This window comes from Mixophyes fleayi, chromosome 3, assembly GCF_038048845.1.
Source record: "Mixophyes fleayi isolate aMixFle1 chromosome 3, aMixFle1.hap1, whole genome shotgun sequence".
In the NCBI taxonomy this organism is placed as follows: Eukaryota; Metazoa; Chordata; class Amphibia; order Anura; family Limnodynastidae; genus Mixophyes; species Mixophyes fleayi.
The window spans coordinates 63,859,506-63,883,476 of NC_134404.1; the positions used below are offsets into that span (position 1 = coordinate 63,859,506).

The 23,971-nt window shown below is 40.6% G+C and overlaps 1 protein-coding gene across 1 annotated transcript in view; it reads left to right on the forward strand.

Annotated features, from left to right (window-relative positions):
• The first annotated feature begins 2,459 nt into the window (after positions 1 to 2,459).
• RAB6B (RAB6B, member RAS oncogene family) overlaps positions 2,460 to 23,971 on the forward strand; it is a 40,797-nt gene continuing 19,285 nt past the window's right edge. The window contains exons 1-5 of the mRNA XM_075201582.1: positions 2,460 to 2,810; positions 9,401 to 9,459; positions 12,313 to 12,366; positions 15,161 to 15,266; positions 18,945 to 19,056. Coding sequence (XP_075057683.1) covers positions 2,741 to 2,810; positions 9,401 to 9,459; positions 12,313 to 12,366; positions 15,161 to 15,266; positions 18,945 to 19,056 — 401 coding nt within the window. The 5' untranslated portion in view covers positions 2,460 to 2,740. The remainder of the gene's footprint in view (positions 2,811 to 9,400; positions 9,460 to 12,312; positions 12,367 to 15,160; positions 15,267 to 18,944; positions 19,057 to 23,971) is intronic.

Below are 23,971 nucleotides of genomic sequence, written 5' to 3' on the forward strand. Positions count from 1 at the left end.
CTACACCTTCCACAAGTGCAACATCTACTAAGCTTCATATAATCTTATTATTGAGGTCTGAGGAGTTACCAGCAATTACCAAGGGAAGCTGCCCTCTTGAACCCTTCAGACAGCATATTAGAACTCACTTTAGAGCCCCCAGTGCACCACTCATTGGTATCTGTGGTTGGGACCCAGGTTGTCACTGGTGAACTGTATTACACTGCTCATGCAGTAAGGTGAGCCTCTAACCTGTGCCCTCACCAGACCTGTGCACCCACAGACCTGTGTGTGTGCAAGTCTGGGGAGTTCATGTTGGTATTCCATATTTATAAATGTAACCATTAATGTATTTTTCACATATTTTTATTGGATCAAGCTTATCTCTTTACCTTTCCCATCGTTAATAAAATATAATTTAAAACTTATCAAGGAGATTATTGAATCTAGTAAGGGTGCATATATATATATATATAGTATGTACATACATACATACATACATACATACATACATACATACATACATACATACAACCGCGATCCAGGCACTCCAGTGTACTTCAATCAGTACTTTTCCCCATTGCCTTCCTCTGCTCCAATCCCAAATGTAATGAGTTGTAATTATAATCCATAGGAGGCAACACTCATGAATTTTAAACCACATTAGTCAAAAAAACTGGTGTTTAATCTGAACTTCAAAGTTTCAGTTATAGAATACGAGTTTCCTCAGGGACACATAAGAAGTTTACCTTCTACTATGCGGAAGGTACGCCACACTGTGGCTAGAGCATTATACGTAACCGGATCATGTGTCTGATGTTGGATTTGTAAATTGCTAAATATTTTTGGTTTTTAGAGTAGCTCAACGAGTCCAAAAGTCTTGCCACCCCTTCCCCCAGGGCGTTTCTTCCAACCTCCCCCTTCAGGTATAACCCCTGCAGTGATGGGTGTGGGTTATGTGTAAAAAAAAAAAAAAGATTTCATTAAAAATTTTGCCTGTGGTGCACTACAGGTTCCAGCATACCCAGGCAGCAATTAAGTGTTTGGGCATGCTGGCGATTGTAGTACTGTAAGTGCCAGCATACCCATGATTGCCAGAACATGCCGGCACGTGGTGTACCACAAGTGCCACCTTGTGGTACACCACCAGAGAGCACCTGGGACCTGTAGTGCAGCTGGGAAAATGTCAATAATACAGACACAGAATTTAATAAGTACTTTTATTAGAAATAAAAACACCCCTACAACACCCTCTTTTACCCTTTTTACTGCTCATCTATATCTATTTTAATCAATAGGCTAAATTTTGGTTCAGCCAATGTAGGTGGCTGTACAGGTTAAAGGCCTGTAAGAGGATGAACCCTAGTGGAATAAACAAAGGCTATACATGAACAGAATAATGATTAGCTAATCACTGGCGAATGGACCAAATTCCCAGGCCCATTGTAACCATTAGACAAACCTAGGCACTTGCCTAGTGCTCCAGTGTTAGGGGGTGCCTAACATACTGAAGGAGTGACATTTTAATCCCCCTGCAGTGCCCTACAGGAAGCGTTGACAACTGACATGGAGGAGAAGCAGCCAGCAGCTACTTACATGTGCAGCTGCAGCTCTTACATGTCAGCAAAATGCTGAGCGTTTGGCAATTAGCTATAGTGTCACAGCCAAGCGGTACACTCCCGCTTTAAGGAAGTGAGGATGCTGCCCCCAACTTCCTTTAGAAACAGCTGAGGTAGGGTAGTGGTGGTGGGGAACTGTGAAGTGGGCACTGCCTAGGGGGCCCCCAAAGGCTTGCCCTGGCCCTGTATATTTCATCTATTTAGCCTCTGACTCTAAGGGGCATATTCAATTGACGGCGGGATCGCCGAAAATCCAGCGCTCAAAAAATATTACCGTTATTATGGTAATCCTGCGCGGGAAAACCGTTAATATGGTAATTTACTCGCTGGATTTCAGCTCGCAGCTCAGGGAAATCCAGCAAGATATTACCGTATTAATGGTAATATTTTTCGAGCGCGGGATTTTCGGCGATCCCGCCGTCAATTGAATATGCCCCTTAACTATTTTGGTGATAGAACATTTTAGATATGCTCTTAACATTAATCCTTAATACAGAGCTGCACTGATATTCAATTGTTCAACTTTGACACAATCCATAACCAGACTTTGTATCAGGCAGATTAGAGTAGACAGTGGTTTACCAGTTCTACTAGGACAACATCGATATCCTGAGAATACCTGAGAATTCTGTCCGTGTGCAGCCCTGAGGTTTGCACAATTGTCTTTCATCAATGCGAATTGCATTACGTAGATTGTCTCTGACCCCAGCTGCATTATAGTGCAGGTGTTTCTACAGCATAATGTTTCAGCCTGTCTGTCTCAGTTGTTCATTCAGTTACTGAATCAGCTTGTGCACTGACATCAGCATAGCTTGGGCAGCAGTGTGTGAGAGGGAGGGAGAAGGAATACGCAGGCGTATTGTGTATGGGTGGGGAGGGGAGAGATGTTGAGCAGAGCAGCCTAAAGCATCCTTATTCACCTACTGTAGTGCCTGCTCTCCCTCTCCTAGGAAAGAAATTAACCTATTCCTGTCTCACTGCAGACAACACCCAGTTAACCCATATCCCTTCCTCTTCTCCAGCTGTCATTCAGCATCTTGTCTCCAGACCACACACAGGGCTGTGAAGAGAAGACCAGCTTACAGAAAGGGATTTGGCTGCTCTTTTCCCTGGTCTTGTCTCCCGGTCCTTCCCCGAGCATCATGTCTGCAGGGGGAGATTTTGGAAACCCACTGAGGAAATTCAAGCTTGTGTTTCTAGGAGAACAGAGTGGTAAGTGTCATCACTTTGTGTCAGATGCACCTTGCTTTTCTTTATTTTTTTAAAGGTTCTGTCGCTTCTGAAGCTAAGGGGCCTTGGATACACTTCGTTTACAGGTAATTGAATATTTCCTGCAGCCTTCCATTACAGCTCTATCTTGGCAGGTCTGATTACTGCAGGTTTCAGCATTCCAATGCCAGCATATATCAAACATCCCTCCATCACTGGAAATATTTCATCTTCATGTGTTAACCCCGTCTATAACCAGAGTGGGGCGCACAGGTGAGGTTTTTAACCCCTCCCACATTGACGCAGAAGTGTCGCCCCTCACTGACTATTCTATCTTGTGGGGGATTCAATGTGTAACCTAACATTTTCTTTAAACATCTCTATAAAAGCTGAAGATGTAAATTAGGATGTGTTTTTTGAACCATAAATGTTGCCAAATTAATGCTTTATTGTTGGTAACTCTGCTTTAGGGGTTAAAGGATCTAACATGACACCTGTAGAAATTAACCAGCTTTTATTAATAAATGACACCAGGCAGACGGCTATTTAATGCCCTATTAGCTATGCTGAGTACAGGCCTGACGGTCCTGGTAGAACCTTCTCGTAGGACAGATTTCTACAAGACATTGATTTTTGATCTTATGACACAGGGAACGATAGAATTGAATGTATCCTTTAAGCTACGTGATGTACAGAGATATATTTTTATAACACAGCAGGTTGCAGACATCCTATAGTACCGTATAATGTAAGGTTTTATTTTTCCACTTGGACACACCCTTAATGACTCCTGGGATATGTGCAAGACACACACAGACTGCTTCCCTGTTATCTGTATAGAAGGGGAGGGTGTGTTGGCTAAAGGTGGTAAATGTTTATTTAAAGATGCCAAATCCTAAACACTGTCTGCGTGACCTTCTTTATGTAGTATGGGGCGAATTGTTGTATATTTACAGGTTTATATCAGACTCAAACTGTAAATATGTTGTTTTAGAGAATATTATTTTGAAGAACAAAACTGATATAATTCACTCACAATCTTTCATTGCTTTACATCACCGTAGTAAACTTGCCACTGTCCACACAACCACCGCCGTTTAGTAAACCTCTCCGGTGGTCGGTGATGTAGGACAATACTGGTTATTGTGTAACAATTTCATGCAGATATTTAAACACTTTCAGTTGTTATAATGCAAAATTGAGATCGGGTTTCATGAACGGATCTCTGAAGGACGCATACTAATAAGATCTTTTAAATGTGTATTTTTAATAAGTAGCCACAATAAGATTGGAGGTCTGGTCTCCTTGAAAGGAGAATTTGAAATGTGCAGACTTGGCTTCTTTTACAGCATCCATTTCAAGGATATCTTCAGTCTTCAATTCCATTTTATCCTCCAGGTCGAAGGTGACAGCAGTGGACTGGGATTTTATGGACTTTTTGACCCAAAGATGGCCTTATTGCTACAGGCCTTTATACGCAGTTCTTGAGGAATGAGATATGATTGATTTAAGTTATAGCTTTGAGCATGGAACAGTGGCTAGCAGCAATGGTCGCTGACTCTCATTTTAAAATATAGACAAAACGTTAAATTGAAGAACCTTTTCTTGGATTTTCATTGTGTGCCTCCTCACTTGGCATTTACCCTGGTATCTAATGTACACATGACATGTCTTCCCGCTCCAACCCTGGTTCTTGGCAGGGTCTGTAAGAGGAAAGGAGGTTCATTAGTATAATCTTTTCCAAAGGTGGAAGTTAATTTGCTTATTTACCAAAATAAATCTTTAACCATAAGTCACTATATACATAGACTAGCTATTCTAGACTCTATTATACTAGATATTCAACATGGACTTACCATCTACACACGGTGGAGGCAGACATTTTATGGGCACAAGCAATAATCATGAGACTACATCAATTCACTAGTGGCATCATGTAGGCACAGTACGGCTGTGGGTGTAGGTTCAATTCACTAAGAACCTGAGACCTGACTAAGGTGCAAAATGGCTGTGAGTGTGCAGGGGCTGGCTGGGCTGGGGGGCATGTGCCACCCCCAGCCGGGGCCATAGTGGGCTACTTGGGCTGGGTCACTGGACTGCCTGCATTTCTTCCTTTAAAATAGCCTGCTGAGTCCAGTTTTGCCCCCCAGGCTAAACTTTGCCAGCCCTCTACTGAGAATGTGGCCGAGCAAATTGTGCCTCTTGCCTCAATTCTTCCTTTGAATGAAAGCACCATTCTCTCTGAACTTTGGTTAGTCCCACAAAATGGCTGCCTGCACACATGTTGGTGACATGTTCACTTTTACATTTGATTGGTGTGGATGTCAGAATGAATGTATTACAGACAGGGAAAATCACATCAATGTTGTGGCCGTGACATCATCTGGGTATATATGATGCTGATTCCTAATAGATAATGCAGAATTAATACTGCAAGAATGAAATTAAGCTGCTCAGTACTAAGTATGAGGCTCTCTTGCATGTTAAAGGTTGGATAACGCAAATGGTTTTGTCAACCTTTTTTAACTGCTATCAAGCTGTGCATGTGTAATCCCAGAGTGTACCAATTTCCTTCCTGGCTAATCAATACTTAATGAGGTCTTCTGCTGAATTCATATGGTAAATGGGTTCCAAATGATTCTTCCTCTATATCTTCTCTCTCGCTCTCATTTTTGCACAAGCCTACAGTACTTGAAATTTTATTTTATTTGTTACTGTCTTTAAAAAAAATGTTATAGGCCCTTTGGTGACTTTCAAGTGTTTTTATTTTGGGTTTTTTTCAATAATAATTCATTTTACAATAATAAAAAAAGTTACAGCATAAACAGAATGATGTCAAGTAGGCTGTTCCTGCCGACAGTGTTGGTGTTTTGATAGCAGAGCTGTCAGTCACCCAGGCCAGACATGCAAAGTGGTTTGTGCAAAGTTATCACCTTGTTCTGGGATGCAGGCAGTTCACAGAAGGACACGGTGTCTTTGAGAAGAATCCTAATGACTGCTTCAGTCTGGGATTAATTGCTACTGGGTACCTCTCTGGTGCTGTGATTCTCCCACAGCTGAAGCCAAAGAAATCCATGTTGCACTTTCAGCTATTGAAACATAAAGATTTTATAGCAATGATAATTCTGTGTACAATGTATATTAAAGCAATCCCAGTTCCCGTTCACAAATCCGATACTTAGGACTTCTATGTTACAAAGGGTCTTTCTGCATTTTAGGTACTTAAATATAGTATAGTTGGAATTTCATCTTGGAAAAAAAAAGAAGTTGTTCAACTTGATTTTCTTTTCTTTTTGAATATATGTACTTTGTGGATAATGGGCTGTTGTATAGCAAGGTCTCTGGGGGAAATCTACAGAAAGACTGAAAGGTCCTTTCTGTCTTTGTTGCTATGTTACAATACAGCAGAGAGAGCATTTGACAGATCCTTTGGTCAGTTCGGATTACAGCATTGAAGGAAGCGTACTGAGCTATCTATGCAGCCAGGAAAGAAGACGTTTAACCTAAAGAAGAATTACAGCTAAAAGTTCAGAATTCAACCAATTTTTAACATAAATACGAAGCTCTAACAGCTTCTGTACTCCGAATAGGATTTAAATACTAAGCGTTTTACAGTCAATAGAATTTGGTTATGGATTGCCATAAGTAACAGTACTGATATTAAAATAAGGTATTTTAACCTCCATTTGCTCTGAATACAATAATTATTAAAGACAAGCAGCCAGAGACATGGTTAACATTCATTTATTACTGGCCCAAAACCAACATATTTATAATCCACTGACACAGCAAGGCTGAATCAGTAGCCACATAGGCTAATTTGCAATTGTGCACCTTACCAAAACCATGTTGCATTGGAGGGGGAGGTAAATGGAAGGTGTGTGGATAGATTTTTAGCATACTTGTCTACTCTCCCGGAATTCTCCCAGAAGAGTAAGCAACATCCTGGACACTTGTGGAGGCGGGGCTTAATGACGCAACCGCGCCATTAAGCCCCTGCCATCCAATGCCACACATTTTGTTTATTTAATAATAGGCAGTGGGGCTATGGTGACGCCTTATGGCGACGCAAAAGCGCCACGACATCCCCTACAGTTGTCACGTGACCTTTCCTCTGGGGTTCTCCTGGAGAACAAATCTTAAAAGTTGGCAAGTATGAGTTATAGTTAGGATAGGGCATATGCTAGATCAACTGTGTCAAAATAAAACTATTAAGGATTTGTGTGTTACATGAAAAAGCAGCCAGTATTTTCCTTACGTGCAATTTTTTTTTATTAATTTTCACCCCCTTACATTGTAACATGGTTTGCCCAGGAGCAAATTTACTTCTTTTATTTTGCTTTGCTCCTAGCTCAGCATCAGACCCATAGGCTACAAATAAGATTTATTAGCTTCCGTTGAAGTATCTGACATTCTAATACTCCTTTAGGATGTTGTCAGTTACAGAGTAGTCTACAAGGTGTTAGCCTAACAAAGACTGTCTGGAATTACTACATGCACCAGCGATTGATCCAACATCTTCATAGGACATATAAAATGCAGATAGACCTGGAACATGGGTGATTTTATAACAATGCATAGTATGACTATGTACTAAATATAATACTGTTGGGTGAAACAGAAAACCTTGAAGACTGATTAATCACTGTTGTATGCAGAACGTGTGTACTCAGCTGATAATGATTTCCAGCTAATAATGACAGCCAGTAATTACATTGCTGATAAATCTTGCAGGTAAGTCTAGTAATGATAACATCACATTTAATTCCTGCTCCCATATTGCCTGTGTGATTCATATATTATACAGGGCCACACATAGGACTGAAAACTAAAGCTCTTGTAGATACTATTGTAAATAGACAGAGTCTGTTCCAAGGTTATATCCAGAAAATCACTACAAAAACTTCCCAAAAGAGGTGTAAAAAGAAATAACCTAGGTATGGGTTTTTGGGCTGGTAAGAGGGTCAATTAGAATGATAATAATAAATACCCCCCTTGATCTCAAGAATAATCCAAACGTTTTTCATGTACTACAGATATTACTCATACACGCCTGCCTCTAAGATTTCTCCCCCCGGGAGAACCGGGGAGAAATCATGTGACATGGGACAGGAGGAGGGCGTGGTGACATTCCACGTCACCATAGCCCCGCCCCCAAAGCCGAAATTCACTGCATTGAATGGAGGGGCGGAGCTTAATGACACCATTAACCCACGCCCCCTCCATTCACTGCCGTTAATTTTGCCAAATTTCGGGAGTTTTACCTACTCTTCCGGGACTCCGGGAGGACTCCCCAAAATTTGGGAGCCTCCCGGGAATTCCGGGAGAGTAGGCAGGTATGATATTACTCAAGATACATTTATATCAAGATTTCATCACCATGTATTCCTTTACAGTCCTGGGATGAAATAATGAGAATAATGGAGAATTCTGGTGTTTGTGAAGTGTTCCACCATGAACCCCCCACAACAGTACACAGTCTCTAGATTGTATTGCAGGAGAGCCCAAGGGTTAAGAAAACAAAAATGAGAAGAAAATAGATTTATTTTGCACTGCTGCTTGAATCAATCAATACAAATACTGCTGATGGTATTAAGGGGTCTATTTATTATAAAGCGAACAGCCATAAAAATGAAGAAAAGAGCAGTCTTCTCCTGAAGATGGGCATCACATAATTTACGAAGGGGTCAGTGCAGGAGAAATCATAGATTTCTGTGGCCATAACCCACGTAACGTTTCTCAACGCAGACCCCATATATTAATATGAGGTCTCTGAAGTTCTCCAACTCATTAAGCTTTGAAAAGCTTTGCTGATCGCAGCAAGGTATCGCCATCTCTGGGTGGGGTGACCTGTCATTTTCTATGGGATCTGGCTTCGCTGGATCCCTCACCTGTTGAAATGGTATGGAGGAGGCGGGACTTCACTGGGGGTCCCAGAGTAGTTCTGGCATGGTACATTTCAGCTGTGTTTAAACATGTATATATTGCTTGACACCCCATGACTTAATAAATAGACACTTAAGTATGATGTAAACAGATCCCTAACCGGTTTAGGTTTTTGCAAGTAATTCGAAATAACAATATTGTATCTTTTTTACAATGTACCCATCACAATGACGGCAGCCATTTTATGGGCTGATTGAATATTTAGCCTGTCAGTTGTCTAGAAACCAGTCACCTCACTGATGCATGAAGTACAAAGAGTGGTCACTAGTTCCTAGTAAATTCTCAGGCTACATTCACGTGGATATTGGCTGCCTATCTCTTTCAATTACAGGTCAGTCATTATCATTAATGTAAAACTTTAGATGAGATGCCGATTACAGAGGTGCTAATGTATCACAAAACCCAAATATGTTATCATCACCATCTATTTATATAGCGCCACTAATTCCGCAGCACTGTACAGAGAACTCACTTACATCAGTCCCTGTTTGGAGCTTACAGTCTAAATTCCCTAATACACACACACACACACACACACACACACACACACACACACACACACACAATGTAATTATTTGCTATGGATTCTAAATGTCTCCGATAAATTCCCTGTACTCTTCTAACATTAATCGCTTCTTGTCTTCCAGTTGGGAAGACGTCTCTCATCACAAGGTTTATGTACGACAGTTTTGACAACACGTATCAGGTAAGTGCGTTTGCTGCGCTTGTGGCATGATGTACATTAAGATTCTGAGTGCTGAGGTTCGCAGCTTCAGTTTATTCAGGCACCATTTTCAAATGCTTAGGGGGCCCTTAACCTTTCTGTGCCATGGAATCCTTTGCAACTCTGGCGAAGACTGTGGCTCCTTCACGTAGCCCACACGCCTATTCAGCCCTACTCGTGAAATATTAATATCTGTGATTTCTATTAGTGGCAAAGTTACTGGTACTACTAATACTGATGTGGATTGTTACCTACATACGTAATTGAAAGAAATGCAACTTTTCAGTTAGAGGTTAGTGAAAATAAAGATGTAATTTTTTTCCCATCCAAGTTCATGAAATCTATCCACGGACTCCAGGTTAAGAATCAAACCCTCTGCTTAGAGATTTGCTAACATAATGCAAATGTGCAGTAACCCAAAAAAAACAATCAGCAAAAAGCTTTCATTGATCCGCTACAAGTTAGGCTAATGAAAGTAAATGTCTGGACAGATGCCGTGTTTTGCTGCATGTTTGCATTTTTGTACTATCTCAGTAAATCACTCCCATGATCATCATAATGGTGTATAATTTAGATGTCTATAATTGCTTTTGTAACATTTTGCATACAAGTCCTTGCTGTTGTATTGCTGTAGCTGTCTATTTTCTTTCACAAACTAAATTTGTCACTATTCTGCAATATATAAAGTTGATGGGTCTGATTCATCAAGGGACGCATACTGGGTGCAATATCTGTTTTAAAACACACGTAATTTGGGTATACGTACGCCCGAATTCAAAGGAGCAGATGTGAAGTTATGTGCTGATGAATACCAGTGTAGGTCTGCTCAGCTCTACTACAAGACACTGCAGGATACGTTCAGTACCTGTGTGGAATATACTTTTAACAGTGTCTTTGGCCTGGAAGAGTTCTATTTAGTTTTTTATTTAAATGTTGCAGCCAAACTGTCACTTTCTATTCTCTTATCTGCCCTAGAACACATATTGCTGACATCACGAGTGTAAGAAGGACATCATTGCTTCCTGAAGATAATTGTCACCATAATGGATTTCCAATAACTTCTGTAACTGCCTCCCTAGGATTTGTCTTGCAATTTTCTGTTACTATGTTTCATTTTGAGACAATTTAAAATGACATTCAATTGTGTTGTATTTTTCTACCCAAAACACTTTTAGAAATACATTTTAGCAATGCCAAATCTGTGAAAACACATGCAAAAGACCTTACATATTATTCAGGTTAGTTACCCTTTAAACATCTAGGTCAGTTCATGAAAAGGGAAAGGGCCCTATTGCTGTACAGAAGTGGAAGTTGCTCAATCAATTTAAAGGCTCATAGCAGGTGCTTGAAATCCTGGAAGGAACAAACACAGAGAAAAATCCCCCAGCACACTTCTATAACCAGCAAAGGAGCTGCCATTTCTTACATAAAAATGCAAAAGTCTCAGTTGCACACATTTACAAATGTATGTTAAAGCCACCCGCCACTCCACGGCGCTTTTGCTAATAGGGTGGTCCTACTCTAAACAGTAAGAGTCCCATATATTTGGGCCATACATACATATTTTTTTTACTGCCAATAGATCTTGTTATCGTTTTGCCCTACACCAGTGATGGCTAACCTGTGACACTCTAGGTGTTGTGAAACTACAAGCCCCAGCATGCTTTGCCAGTAGATAACTAGCTGATAGCTGGCAAAGCATGCTGGGGCTTGTAGTTTCACAACATCTGGAGTGTCACAGGTTAGCCATCCCTGCCCTACACCATTGTTATCGCCAGCAATAAATCTGACTGTGCTAAGCCAACTAAGGCTTCCTTAAGTCTATTTAGCAAGTATAAAAGTACTGACGAGATATCTGTTCTGTTAATGCCAACTCAGGATGGTGATAACACAAACATTAAAAAGTGCCTTATTCTTAGAAAAAGCATTTAATGCAATCATATTTAAAACATATATATGTAGTTGTTAGAATAAATAAAATTATCATTTTTGCTGTGATGGGGGAATTATTAATAGGCTGCATATTCTGGTTACTATATTACATACAGTATATGTTGTACATTTTATAGACTTGTATAATGTGACTGTGTCATGATATAGATGAGTGAAGCTTCGGCGAAAGTTCACACAAGTTACTCTTAATATTTTGTCTAATTCAAAGTCAAATCTTTAAAATGACATTCAATTGTGTTGTATTTTTCCACCCAAAACACTTTTAGAAATGCATTTTTGCAATGCCAAATCTGTAAAAACACATGCAAAAGAGCTTATGTATTATTCAGGTTAGTTACCCTTTAAATATCTAGATCTGTTCATGAAAAGGGAAAGAGCCCTATTCCTTGTGATCACTTCCTAAGACCCCTCCAATTTTGTCTAAACTTCCTTTGGACAAACCATTGGTGGCTAATTCCAGGCTTCTCCTGCTTATAATGCTGCAGAAGAAAAGCTGGATCCTAAATGCACTGCTCGGTTCCTACACGCAGCCAGAATGGATGTACTGTCAGCACTAAGAGGCTAACACACATTTTATTTATGTTGCTTTAAAAATAGAAATTTAATATGAAGAAATTGGAGCTACAAAGTGCACATGTAACCCTGTGGTCATATAGTAACTCCAGCACTTCCTGGCACTTTTTTATGCTATCGGATGACTGATTTTTTTATAATAAGAGGCAGATGCTGCAAACGAGTCAGGACTAATGGGATTTATATGCTGATTTTTAATTGAAAAAGTTGTTGAGCTTTTTCTTTTGTTATTATATGGATCCATTTCACTATTAGGTATAACGTTGTGAGCAAGTTACAAGTCATCCTCTTTCTTTCATTTTTGTCTAGGCTACAATTGGAATAGACTTCCTGTCAAAGACCATGTATTTAGAGGACCGGACGGTAAGTTTTTTTTAATTTTTGCTCTTTATTAAACATAAACCTTGTACTGTTAAATGGAGATAAAAGACAGCCGGATTCTGATAGCACAAAACTGCAGCCTTACAATCAGGATCCACGTGTCATTTTAGCAGAATGCATTGATTTCCTGCTATAGAGTTTCACATAGAGGTCTTCAGGTGGGAAGTGTTGCAGCCATTGTACCCACCCAAAGCTTGTTTAGTGACACTTAGCTTCCTTGTCATGTGTAAGTGTTTCAGAACACTTAAAAATTCTGCAGCAGTTCTAGAGCTGAAGTACTCAGTGTGACAAGTAAACAGGGCCACACTTGCCTACTCTCCTGGAACTTATAAGAGACTCCCGTATTTGGGGAAGTCCTCCCAGAATCCCAGGAAAGAGAGCCACGCTCCCGCATCCTGCACACTTCCCTAGGGAAGTGGGTGTGGCTGTGCCATGATGATGTGATTCGCTGTGAATTGTGGCATTGTGCAGCAGGGGTGGGGCCATGATAATGCGAAATGCATTACCACACCCTCACACCTGCAACTTGTCCTGAAAAATGTTGGAGGTAAAAAAAGGTCAGGAATGTATGTAACAGAACTTCTCTTTCTTGCACTCTTGTGTGTGATATAAAAGAGCTTTTCATGTTTGTATTACTTCCCTATACAAAGTAGAGGTTGGGTGCGAAAAGTCCTAATCACTTTCTTGTACCCATTATTTTAGGTTGTGGTTCAACAAGAACCAGCCTGCTCTTTCAGTCAATGGCAGTGCGTGCTGGAACCTGTATTTCCACAATACCTGGTAATGGCTTAGGCAGACACAGCTGGGGGCTCAGTGACTATGGGCTACTGAGGGCCCCATTGCTATAACATGCGCGCAAAACAGATAACTTTGCATCCAACTTTCCTGCTCACCAAACCCTCAGTTTTCACATTGAAGCAGGTATTTCCATTAAACTGGAGATAATTTCGACATGATAAGGACTTTGGGAGTGAAAGGATGTGGTACTTTGTTGTGAGCAAAAAGTTCTACTTATCACCCTAAACCGAATCCGACCCTTAAACTATGTATCAATAGATGGGTTTTGAATCATGCTAATCTGGCCATAAAAACACATATTGCAAAAAGTCTGGTATGAAACCAGCCTTAATGTAGTATTGGCTCTAAATTTGTGAATGTGGAGTTTGTCTGTTTGGTTGATTTTGCAACTGAATTGTACTCCATTGTACATAGGATTGTTTTATGTATTAGTTAAGGTTGCCCACTGACTATAATGTGATTGTAGTGATTTACAGCTTCAGAACGCTGGATAACACTAAGAAGCGATTCATTCACAAGCCTAAGTGTTATTACTTGCAGGTATTAGAAAACAAAACTAAATTAAATATCTGTTAATTTCACCTATGTAATGTTTCCTATTTATTTAATGTAAGCATACAATATATTCTTAATTTAGGACCATGAAATTATACCGCCTCTTCCTTAAGTAGTCATTAGCTACAGGAGAGTAATCAATGTAGCTTTTAATGCAAATGGATGAGGGTTACAATACAAAGTTTAAGCTCATCCATTGTTAATACACTCGCTTGCGGAAGTGTTACTCGATAGTACTCAAGCACTAAGAATATAGGGCCTGATTCATTAAGGAACTAAGGCAAGAATTTGAGTAAGTTTTTTGGACAAAACCATGTTATAATGCAAGGGGTGTTTATTATTTTGCACATAAATTAAATACTGTCTGTTTTTTCATGTAGCGCGCAATTATCAACTTTAAATTTCAGTGTACAAATAAGCTATCAAGTATTTGTGTGCTACATGAAAAAACAGATAGTATATAACTTATGTGCAAAATAATAAACTAATTTACACCCCTTGCATTAAAACATGGTTTTGGCCAGAAAACTTACTCAAATTCTTGCCTAAGTTCCTTGATGAATGAATCAGGCCCATAGTTTCTAGGGAAAATGTGTTGCTGGACAGGTGCATATAAACATGTCCTGTGTGGGACAGTCTTAGCAGATTTCAGCACTGCATTCCCCAGCATAGCATATGGTTATAATGATTTTTTTAAAAAATTTAAATCTACATATTTTTAATGAATATTACCTAAAAAGATCCCAAAGAATAAGAATAAATTGTAGAGACAAAACAGCTAAATTAGACATAGTTGGCAGTGATGTGACGTGTGTTTGTCATAATGATTACAGGTAAGTGAGTGCAGAGGAGCCATTACTGCTGGTTGGTAAGTCAGTAAGACAGAGGGAATGGCAAGAAAGTCCTGAAGGAAAGGAAAAGCACTTAAAGATGACAAAGGTCATGTGATAGTGGTGTTTTAGTCTAACTACACCTTTCTTTACTCATATAACTTGGACTAAATGGTCATAAAGATGGGTCTTCAGTAGTCTAAGTAAGATAGGATTAATAGGGAATTTGGTTGTCTAGCGAGAGGAATGCTTAGATGTAAGTAATGTTTCTGAAATGTGTTTAGTTGGCATCTTTGAGGACTGTATTTGAGGACTGAACTAGAGCTAACATTACATCCAGGCAGCTGGATTGTCAAGGTCTTCACACAGTTTACACTGATTGATATCTGAGAGGTGGAAGAAGATGGGAGTGGGGGAGGGGTGGGATATAATTTTCCACAATAATTTAGATATTTAAAGGAAATCCAAGAGAAGATTGAACCAATGACAATCTAAAAATGTGGCTATTCTGATTAATGAAGAAAGTAATAGGTTCCAGAGGTAAGCATTGTTGTGGTATCATATGTCACCTGTTACATGTTCTGTTGTCCCAGGTCAGACTGCAGCTCTGGGACACCGCTGGCCAAGAGAGGTTCCGCAGCCTCATTCCAAGCTACATCCGAGACTCTACTGTGGCTGTGGTAGTTTATGACATCACAAGTGAGTAGCTTCCTGCACCCGACCTTAAAATATGTCTGCACCACTGTGCAATGCACTACATGAGTAGCCCGGTATGTCCTGTTACATGGAGGCCATGATTCAGTTTCTTCTTTCTCTGGTTGTTAAAGTGAACACACAGTAGGCTTCATTTGCAAAGTTCAAAATGGCCAAGGAGCAGCGCAAAACCACCTTTGTCACGTGCCTCGATTTATGCTGGTGCCCTCGATTTTCACCAAGGCACATGAGATCCAGAGCAAGATGGAGATATTTGCATAGGATCAGACTTGTGCACTGGGAGGTGAGGAGTTTGGAGGAGCAAGGGCAGTCATTGCACAGTATGGAGCTGGACGAGATTATTGAAATGGCATAAAAGGGGTGGAGAGAGCCCATTTCATACTGTGTGGAGGGGATCACAGAGAAAATATTAATTTGAATTTTGCATTAGCTCAGAGCTTGCAGAAGCTGAGTATTGTCCCAATGTCCCCTCACTGTCATAATTAATTTAAACCATAAATGAGGTTATTATTTATTAATATTATTGCAGTTGAATTCTAAAACGCCACAGTGCTCTGCAGTATTAGAAAGTGGGGAATACAGATCATACATAAAACAGGGACATACATGTCAGACTAAAAATGTGCAGATTAAACTTACTAGCCATATAAGATAAACATGTTTACATTTAATTTAATGCAAGTGGTGGTACTAAAGAGGTAGGAGGTTGGACGTTGATGTGACATTTCCACTTTCACAATGCTTCTCTTAAGATTGTTTTCATCTGGCTGAAAAATTAATAACACTTCTTCGTATTGAAGTGTGGGCTGCCTAGGCACATTGATGTACATCCAAAGCCATTTGTGTGCTTTGTACATGAGGTCCAGAGAAGGCAGCCGTAATGATGGCTGAACCAATAGTCAATCAATTGAATAGAGACCAGTGATATCACTAAGGCATCAAGGCACAAAGCTCCTTTCTCATGAATCTGGCTGAATCCAAAAGTAGCTGCCTCCATTATGTGTGGGCGCATAGGCAATTGGCATCCTTTAAGCATTTAAGTCTTTTGCAATCTTTATATTTCTTGGTGTGTCTAGTGTATGGTTTGTTTTGAAACTACAATATTCACACGTAAAGTAAGCAGTGTGTTACACAACAGCACTTTCACCATTTCAGCTATTCAGAGGTTTATGTCCATTGTGCATTTCTTAAACATATTTTCAATTTCAGCAAATACATAGTGACTGATTCTGGGTTAATAGACATAATTAAGGCTGTGTATTTTTTAGTTCTCTGTTTGGCGAACACTACTATCCTGATATATAATTATAAAGTTAACACTAACCTGTCTCTTGCAGTCAGTTCATTATGTTAGAAATTCACAGTGTAAAGTTCTTTAAAGTTTTCCAAGTAATAAGACAGTCCGAGCCCAAGCTCTTTGAATATATATATATATATATATATATACATATATATATATATATACATATATATATATATATATATATATATATATATATATATATAGTTCCTACAGCTATCTGATGACTCAGAGATGATCTTTGTGGCCACCTCTACCTTGTATTATCTATGTGCCAGACTATTTAATGATACATGGCATCTATATGTGTGCCAAATGTTTGCTCTCCCACTGAGATTTGACCTAAAAATAAAAGAAAAAAATGATTATTATTAATGTTTTTAAATAACATATACAATACATTCATGCATGGGCTCTTTTATGCAAAATTGGGAGACTTAAAGTTTACCTCATATAATGGATTTGTTTCTGATACAAGTCTAAAATATACAAAAAATATTTAAATCTTACTCCTGTATTTGCACATTTTGTTTCCTATGTACCCTTCCACATTACCTTGTGTGGCAGCACTCCTCACAGTGTCTGTAGGAGGCACTCCGTGGTCATATTTGTGTGTATGACATTCTCTTTCTCATTACTTTGTATAGTAGCACACCTTACAGTGACTGTAGAAGAAGCTTGATGATCACGTCTGTGTGTGTAAAATGCTCCTCCGTTATTAACTTCTATACCAGTGCTCCTCACAATGACCATAGGACAATAAGCTTGTTGGTCTTATCTGTGTGTATGACTTTTTACCTCCGCATTACCTTGTATATCATCACAACTCACAGTGACTGTAGGAGAAGAAGCTTGGTGATCATGTCTGTTTTTACTGAATACTCCCCCTTATTAACTTGTGAACCAGTGCTTTTCACAGTGACCATAAGAGGAGAAGCTTATTGATCATACAGTATATGAGTATATGACATTTTCCTTCACATTATCTTGTATAGCAGCACTCCTCACAGTGAGTATAGGAGGAGAATTTTGGTGATCATGTCTGTGTGTGTATGAAATGCTTCTCATTAGCTTGTCTAGCAGTACACCTCATAGTAACTGTCGGAGGAGAAGCTTGTTTACCATATCGCCTTGTTTAGCAGCACTTCCCTCCGTGACTGTAGGAGGAGAATCTCAGGGATCATTTCTATGTGTATGACATTAGCCTCCTCATTACCACGTGTACTAGTGCTCCTCACAGTGATGTACTAGGAGATGCTTGGTGGTCATATCTGTGTGTGTGACATGATATTCCTCATTATCTCGTATAGCACCACTCCTCACAGTGACTATAGGAAGAGAACCTCAGTGATCATATATCTGCAAATTATGTTATTTTCCTCATTACCTCATATAGAAGCTCTCCTCACAGTAAAGAGGCATGTAATGATCATATCTATGTCTGTATCATATTAATAGCAGCAGAAATTATTTTATTTATTTGTCTTTCTTGTTTTCCACACTTTATTGAAACTGTGTTCCTATAATTGTAGAAGCCGTGTTTAAAATTATTTTGCACACTTGTAATAGTTGTGTAATAGTGACATTTATCCTTAAGAAATACCATTTTCTTAAAAAGACTCCCAAAAGCAACTTGCATTGTATAACCTTATTTGATAACGGATGTAAATGACAAATTCTGAAACCAATTCCTGCTCCATATAAGGAAAATAGAGCTGGAATTTTGCACACAGACGTTTCTTAGTATGGCAAACAGGCATGTTTAATAATGTTCACTTTCCAGTCTGATAGTCCACAGCATGTCACCAGGATAAGAGGGCTCATCCGAATAGGGAGCCTTGCAGGATTTATTATTAATTATGAGAGAGTATAGCACATTCCTCTCTGTGTGCGCTCAGTGGATGAGCTGCTATCTCTGGGCGCTGCTGATTACTACAGTGTGTCAGCCTGACATGCCCCACGGGGGGAAGTCATTTCTCAAATCAGTAAAAACACTATCAGACAATTAGATAATAAACAGTTGCTATTAGCAGCTCTTTAACATCTTATTAGCATGTTTAAATTCTCCTCTTATCACATTCCTCAGAGTTGTGATCACAAATCCAGGCTTGTGCTGTATGTAGGAGAATAAAGCACGTTACCTTAATTAGACGGCCCAGATACACTTTGTTCTTTGTGTTTTTTTATTCTCTGCTGTGGAAATATACAAAGGTAACAATAGAATACTGTCACAAAGTGACAAAAGGACTCAGCATCTACCCATGGTTTAAAATACAGAAGTACATGAGGTTTATATCTTTGTAACGTTCCTACATGACCTTGTACTTGCTGCACACAATCTGATATTCACTTATGCTTCACAGATTTGAACTCCTTCCACCAAACGTCCAAATGGATTGATGATGTCAGAACAGAAAGAGGAAGTGATGTCATAATAATGCTTGTTGGAAACAAGACAGATCTTGCAGACAAAAGGTAAGAACAAGTGAAAGGTTATTTACTAATAGCAAAAGCACCATCCTTGCCTACTTTTTAGTACCTCACTACGGGGAGATGATGAAACGAAGAGGTCGGTGTGACTTGGGCCCCTATTAATTAATGTCCCCGTTTTTAACATGATCCCTTTCAATCTTTATTGCAAAGATAACAATTTAAAGTTTGTGTGTATTTATTAAAAAAAACGTCAACAGGAACAGCAGTCACGATACTGCGGTTCCTGCGAAGACCCCTCTCCTATCTCTCCTATGGTCACTATCACAAAGTGACCACCGTCAGGCTGGCGTACATCACCGTATGTGTAAATTCCCTTTCATCACTTGTTAAATTCCGGAATAGAGAAGCCCTGTAGACATCTATGGGACTGCTCTGTATTTCGGAAACAAAAATGCAAATCGCGATGCACTATTAATACACCTGTAGGATACTTAGATTTGTGTCTACAACAGGAAAATAACGATTCATTAATAGGCCCCTTGATGACTCTATTATCCTTATGAAGTGGGAAGGGTAAGGCATATTATGACGTTCCACCCAGCTCGTCCCATCTGAAGGAGAAAAAGTTTGCAACCCAGAAGTCACTGCCATCTTGATGGCCTAATCCATACACGTACCCAAAAATAGGCATTTGGTGTCATAAACGACCCTTGAAGTTTTTCTGCTGTATATTTTTTGTTTTTCTTCTTTCTGAAGTTGAATTTAATTTGTAACTTTTTTTAAAAAAAAATAACATTATTTTAAACAATGACTGTCGGATAACATATTTTTAGTGACATATTGTTATATAGTATTATTATTATTATTATTATTATTAATAATAATAATAATAACCGTTATTTGGATAATGCATACATATTGTGCAGCACTTTACAGAGAATATGTAATCATTCATCATTATCATCATCATAATCAGTTATTTATATAACGCCACTAACTCCGCAGCTCTGTACAGAGAACTCATTCACATCTGTCCCTGCCACATTGGAGCTTACAGTCTAACTTCCCTAACATAGACACACACAGAGGGAGAGAGACTAGGGTCAATTTGATAGCAGCCAATTAACCTACCAGTATATTTGTGGAGTGTGGGAGGAAACCGGAGCACCCGGAGGAAACCCATGCAAACACAGGGAGAACATACAAACTACACACAGATAAGGCCATGGTCGGGAATCGAGCTTATGACTCCAGTGTTGTGAGGCAGAAGTGCTAACCACTAGGCCACTGTGCTGCCCATCAGTCCCTGCCCCAGTGGAGCTTAAAATATATATTCTCTACCACACAGACACACACACACACACTAGGGTTAAACTTTTCCAGAAGCTATTTAGCCTACCCAGGATGGCACTTAAGGGGAGATTCCTGTTGCCCAGATCCCCAAGGGAGAACATACAAATTACACACAGACTAGTAGACCCTGGTTGGAATCTAACCCACCACCCCAGCACTGTTAGGCTAGTAAAATAGCATTTCATGCAAAAATAACAATAGGTCCAAGAACAAAAGGGGCCCAGTAATTAAAATTACAGTTCATATAAGAGAACAATATTTCCAAAATCATTGTTGTAATCCCAACACTTAAGCTCATTCCCAAAAAAGTGTTTAGGGGCAAAATCATACTTTCTGGACCTCTTCTCCTGGAGATCCTGGAGGTTGAAAAGGTAAGTGTGAGCCTGTGGGCCCCATACACTGCTGCACAGTGGTGGGAGGGAGGCATAACAAAACAAAGAAAACCTTCATCCGTGTCACACACCAGGCTCTCATGTCTTGTCACTTACCTCTGCGCTGTCTTTCCAAGCTGTCCCTGCGGTGCTCAGGCTCTGCTGGTTCCAGATCTCTGTGCAAGATGCTGCCCAGTCTGTCTCCACTCCTTGGGTATAGTCACCTGATCCATCTCAGCAACTCAGAGTGCTGCTTCTGCCCAGCTAACAGCAGTCTCCAAACAGGAAACAACAACTACTATAAAAGGACTTCCTGGAGCTAGTACGTTGCCAGTGCAACGTTGCCAACTTGGTTCCCAGCAGTCTGCAGTCTTTCCTATTTGTTCCAGCTCAGACAGTGCTATCTGCATTCTAGTTCCAGCAGCATTCCGGTTTCAGCATTCTGGTTCCAGCATTCCAGTGCCATCCCGGTTCCTGTCCGGTTTAGTAATCCAGTTCCTGCCTGGTCTCTTTTGCTAGTCTATCACCACCTGTACCAGTCTTTTCATCTACATGTAAAGGAACATAATCAGGCCACCCAGCTTTGTGTATCAAGTCACCAGCCTAACTCCAGAGACACCACCCAGTCTGGATACAGACAGATCTTCAGGCGTGACAATCAGGACCCACAGGTCACCCATATAATGACTCATATTGCATCATCAAGGCCCAGCCTGCCCTCTTTACAAGAGGAGAGAAGGGATCTACTCTCTCTGGAGTCCAGGAGGATTCCTCCGAAATGTGGGAGTCTCCCGAATATTCTGTTACTGCTCCAGAGGCACAACCCAGTCTGGGTACAGACAGATCCTCAAGCATGACAGTTTGCACTGGCCAAATTAATTCTGGTGGTGATCTGCCCTTGTGAGTGAGGAAACTGCACAGGGACAAATTATGCAGTTCCTTCAAGAATTGTCCTTTTGTCTGGATAGCATTCATACTACTCTCAGTTCAGGTGACTCTTCTGTTCCTGCACAAGCTCTACCTATTCAAGTTCCTGCCACAAATTCTCATCTTCATCTGCCAACTCATGCCAAGTTCGATGGTGATCCAAAACTGTGCAGAGGGTTTCTGAACCAATGTCAGAACCATTTTGAGCTACAGCCCAGCAATTTCCCTACGAGAAAGCAATACCTGGTTCAGTTCCAAATATTAGCTTCTGAGCTGAAATGGAATGATGAGGTCCAGATCGCAGCCTTCTGGGATGGCTTGTTCGATAAAATTAAGGATGAGCTATCTAGTTGTGATTTGCCCTCTACACTTGATGAACTAATTTCCCTGTGTTCTAAAGTTTATTTACACTTTTGGAAGCGTGCTCTGGAGAAAGGAAGAGGAAAAAGGGTTAAGCTGCATCATCAACTTCGGCCCTTGCAGTCCACCAAGCGATGAGCCCACACAGGTCAACCGCTCTCGTTTAACCAAAAAGATTTAACCACTGGCGAACTTATGCCCTTAGTGTGCAGCTCCGGGCACTAACTTGATTTCTGCTCCAAGCGTTCAGGAAACTCCTGCGCCTAACCAGTTATGGAAAAGCTAGTTTAGGAATAGTAAATTCCTCTCCACAAAAATCTGATTGTGTACTAACAATCACTCTTGAACATGCTCAGCGAACAAAGAACCTTTCAGCTCTTCTTGATTCTGGTGCTGCTGGAAACTTCATTACTGATACAGCAGTTCAATATTTGCGGTTACCCACAGAGCCATTACCTCAACCTTTCTACATCACTGCAGTGGATGGAAGTCGCATCTCAAATTGTATCATCACCCACCAGACTCATCCTCTCAAGATTAGAGTGAGGATTCTGCACTCAGAATTACTTAAACTTCTTATCATTCCCAAAGCTTCACATTCCTTAGTTCTAGGTTTACCTTGACTCCGGTTACATAACCCCCAGATTGATTGGACTACGTCTCAGATTACATCCTGGGGTGTATTTTGTAAGGACTCCTGCCTCCAGCGTGTTATACCACTTCGGATCACAGTCTCCTCTGGTCAAGACCTTCCACCCTTACCTTAAAGGGACTTCTCTGATGTCTTCAGTAAATCTGGTGCTGACTCCTTATCACCACATAGAGAGTTGGATTGTCCTATAGATTTGATACCAGGGAAAAAAACTCCTAGAGGGCATACTCTTCCTTTCTCGCCGCTCCTCTTCTGTCTCCCCCCTCTACCTAGCCCTTTACTGGCTCCCCTTCCCCTACAGAATCCTGTTCAAGCTCCTCACTCTCACATACAAGGCCCTCGCCAACTCCACTGCTCCCTACATCTCCAACCTCATCTCTATTCACGCTCCATCCCGCCCTCTCCGATCTGCCAATGACCGTTGCCTCTCCTCCCCTCTGATCACCTCCTCCCATGCGCATGTCCAAGACTTCTCCCGCGCTGCCCCCCTCCACTGGAACAAGCTCCCTCCCTCCATCAGAACATCCCCTAATCTGTCCAGTTTCAAACGGGCTCTAAAAACCCACCTCTTTCTCAAAGCCTTCCAGTCTCCCACTTAACTTCCTACCTTTTTCTGCCTCTCCCCCCTCTTCCCCCTTCCCTGACTCTGCCCCCGTTCCCCCTTCTCTCCCTCTCATCCCTGTGTCTCTCTGTCTGTTTACCCCTCCCCTTAGATTGTACGCTCCCTTGAGCAGGGCCATCTCTCCTCCTGTTTCCTACACTTCTAACTCTGCTCTCCAGCTACCTTTCCCCCCACCCCTCTGGGGGTCTCCCCGTCATCCGCGCCCTTCCTCTTGGGCTCCAGCGCTTGCTGGTCTTCCCTCCCCCTCTCTCTAGCTGTGCTTTGAGCTTACTGAGTTACTGTGCTTACTGTTTACTGTACCGTGCCGTCCCACCTTGTATTGTACTTGTTTGTCCCTGTACGGCGCTACGGACACCTAGTGGCGCCCTATAAATAAAAATTAATAATAATAATAATAATAATAATAATAATAATAATAATACCTACCTGCTCTCTCTCCCTGAGACTAAGTCAATGTCTGAATATATCCAGGAGAACCTTGAGAAGGGGGTTTATCCGTCCATCTTCCTCACCTGCCGGAGCAAGTTTCTTTTATCCGAACAAAAATGATGGTGATCTCCGCCCCTGCATTGACTATAGAGGTTTGAACTGTATTATCATTAAAAATCGTTATCCTTTGCCCCTTATCACAGAACTGTTTGATCGTGTCAGAGGTGCCACCATCTCTACCAA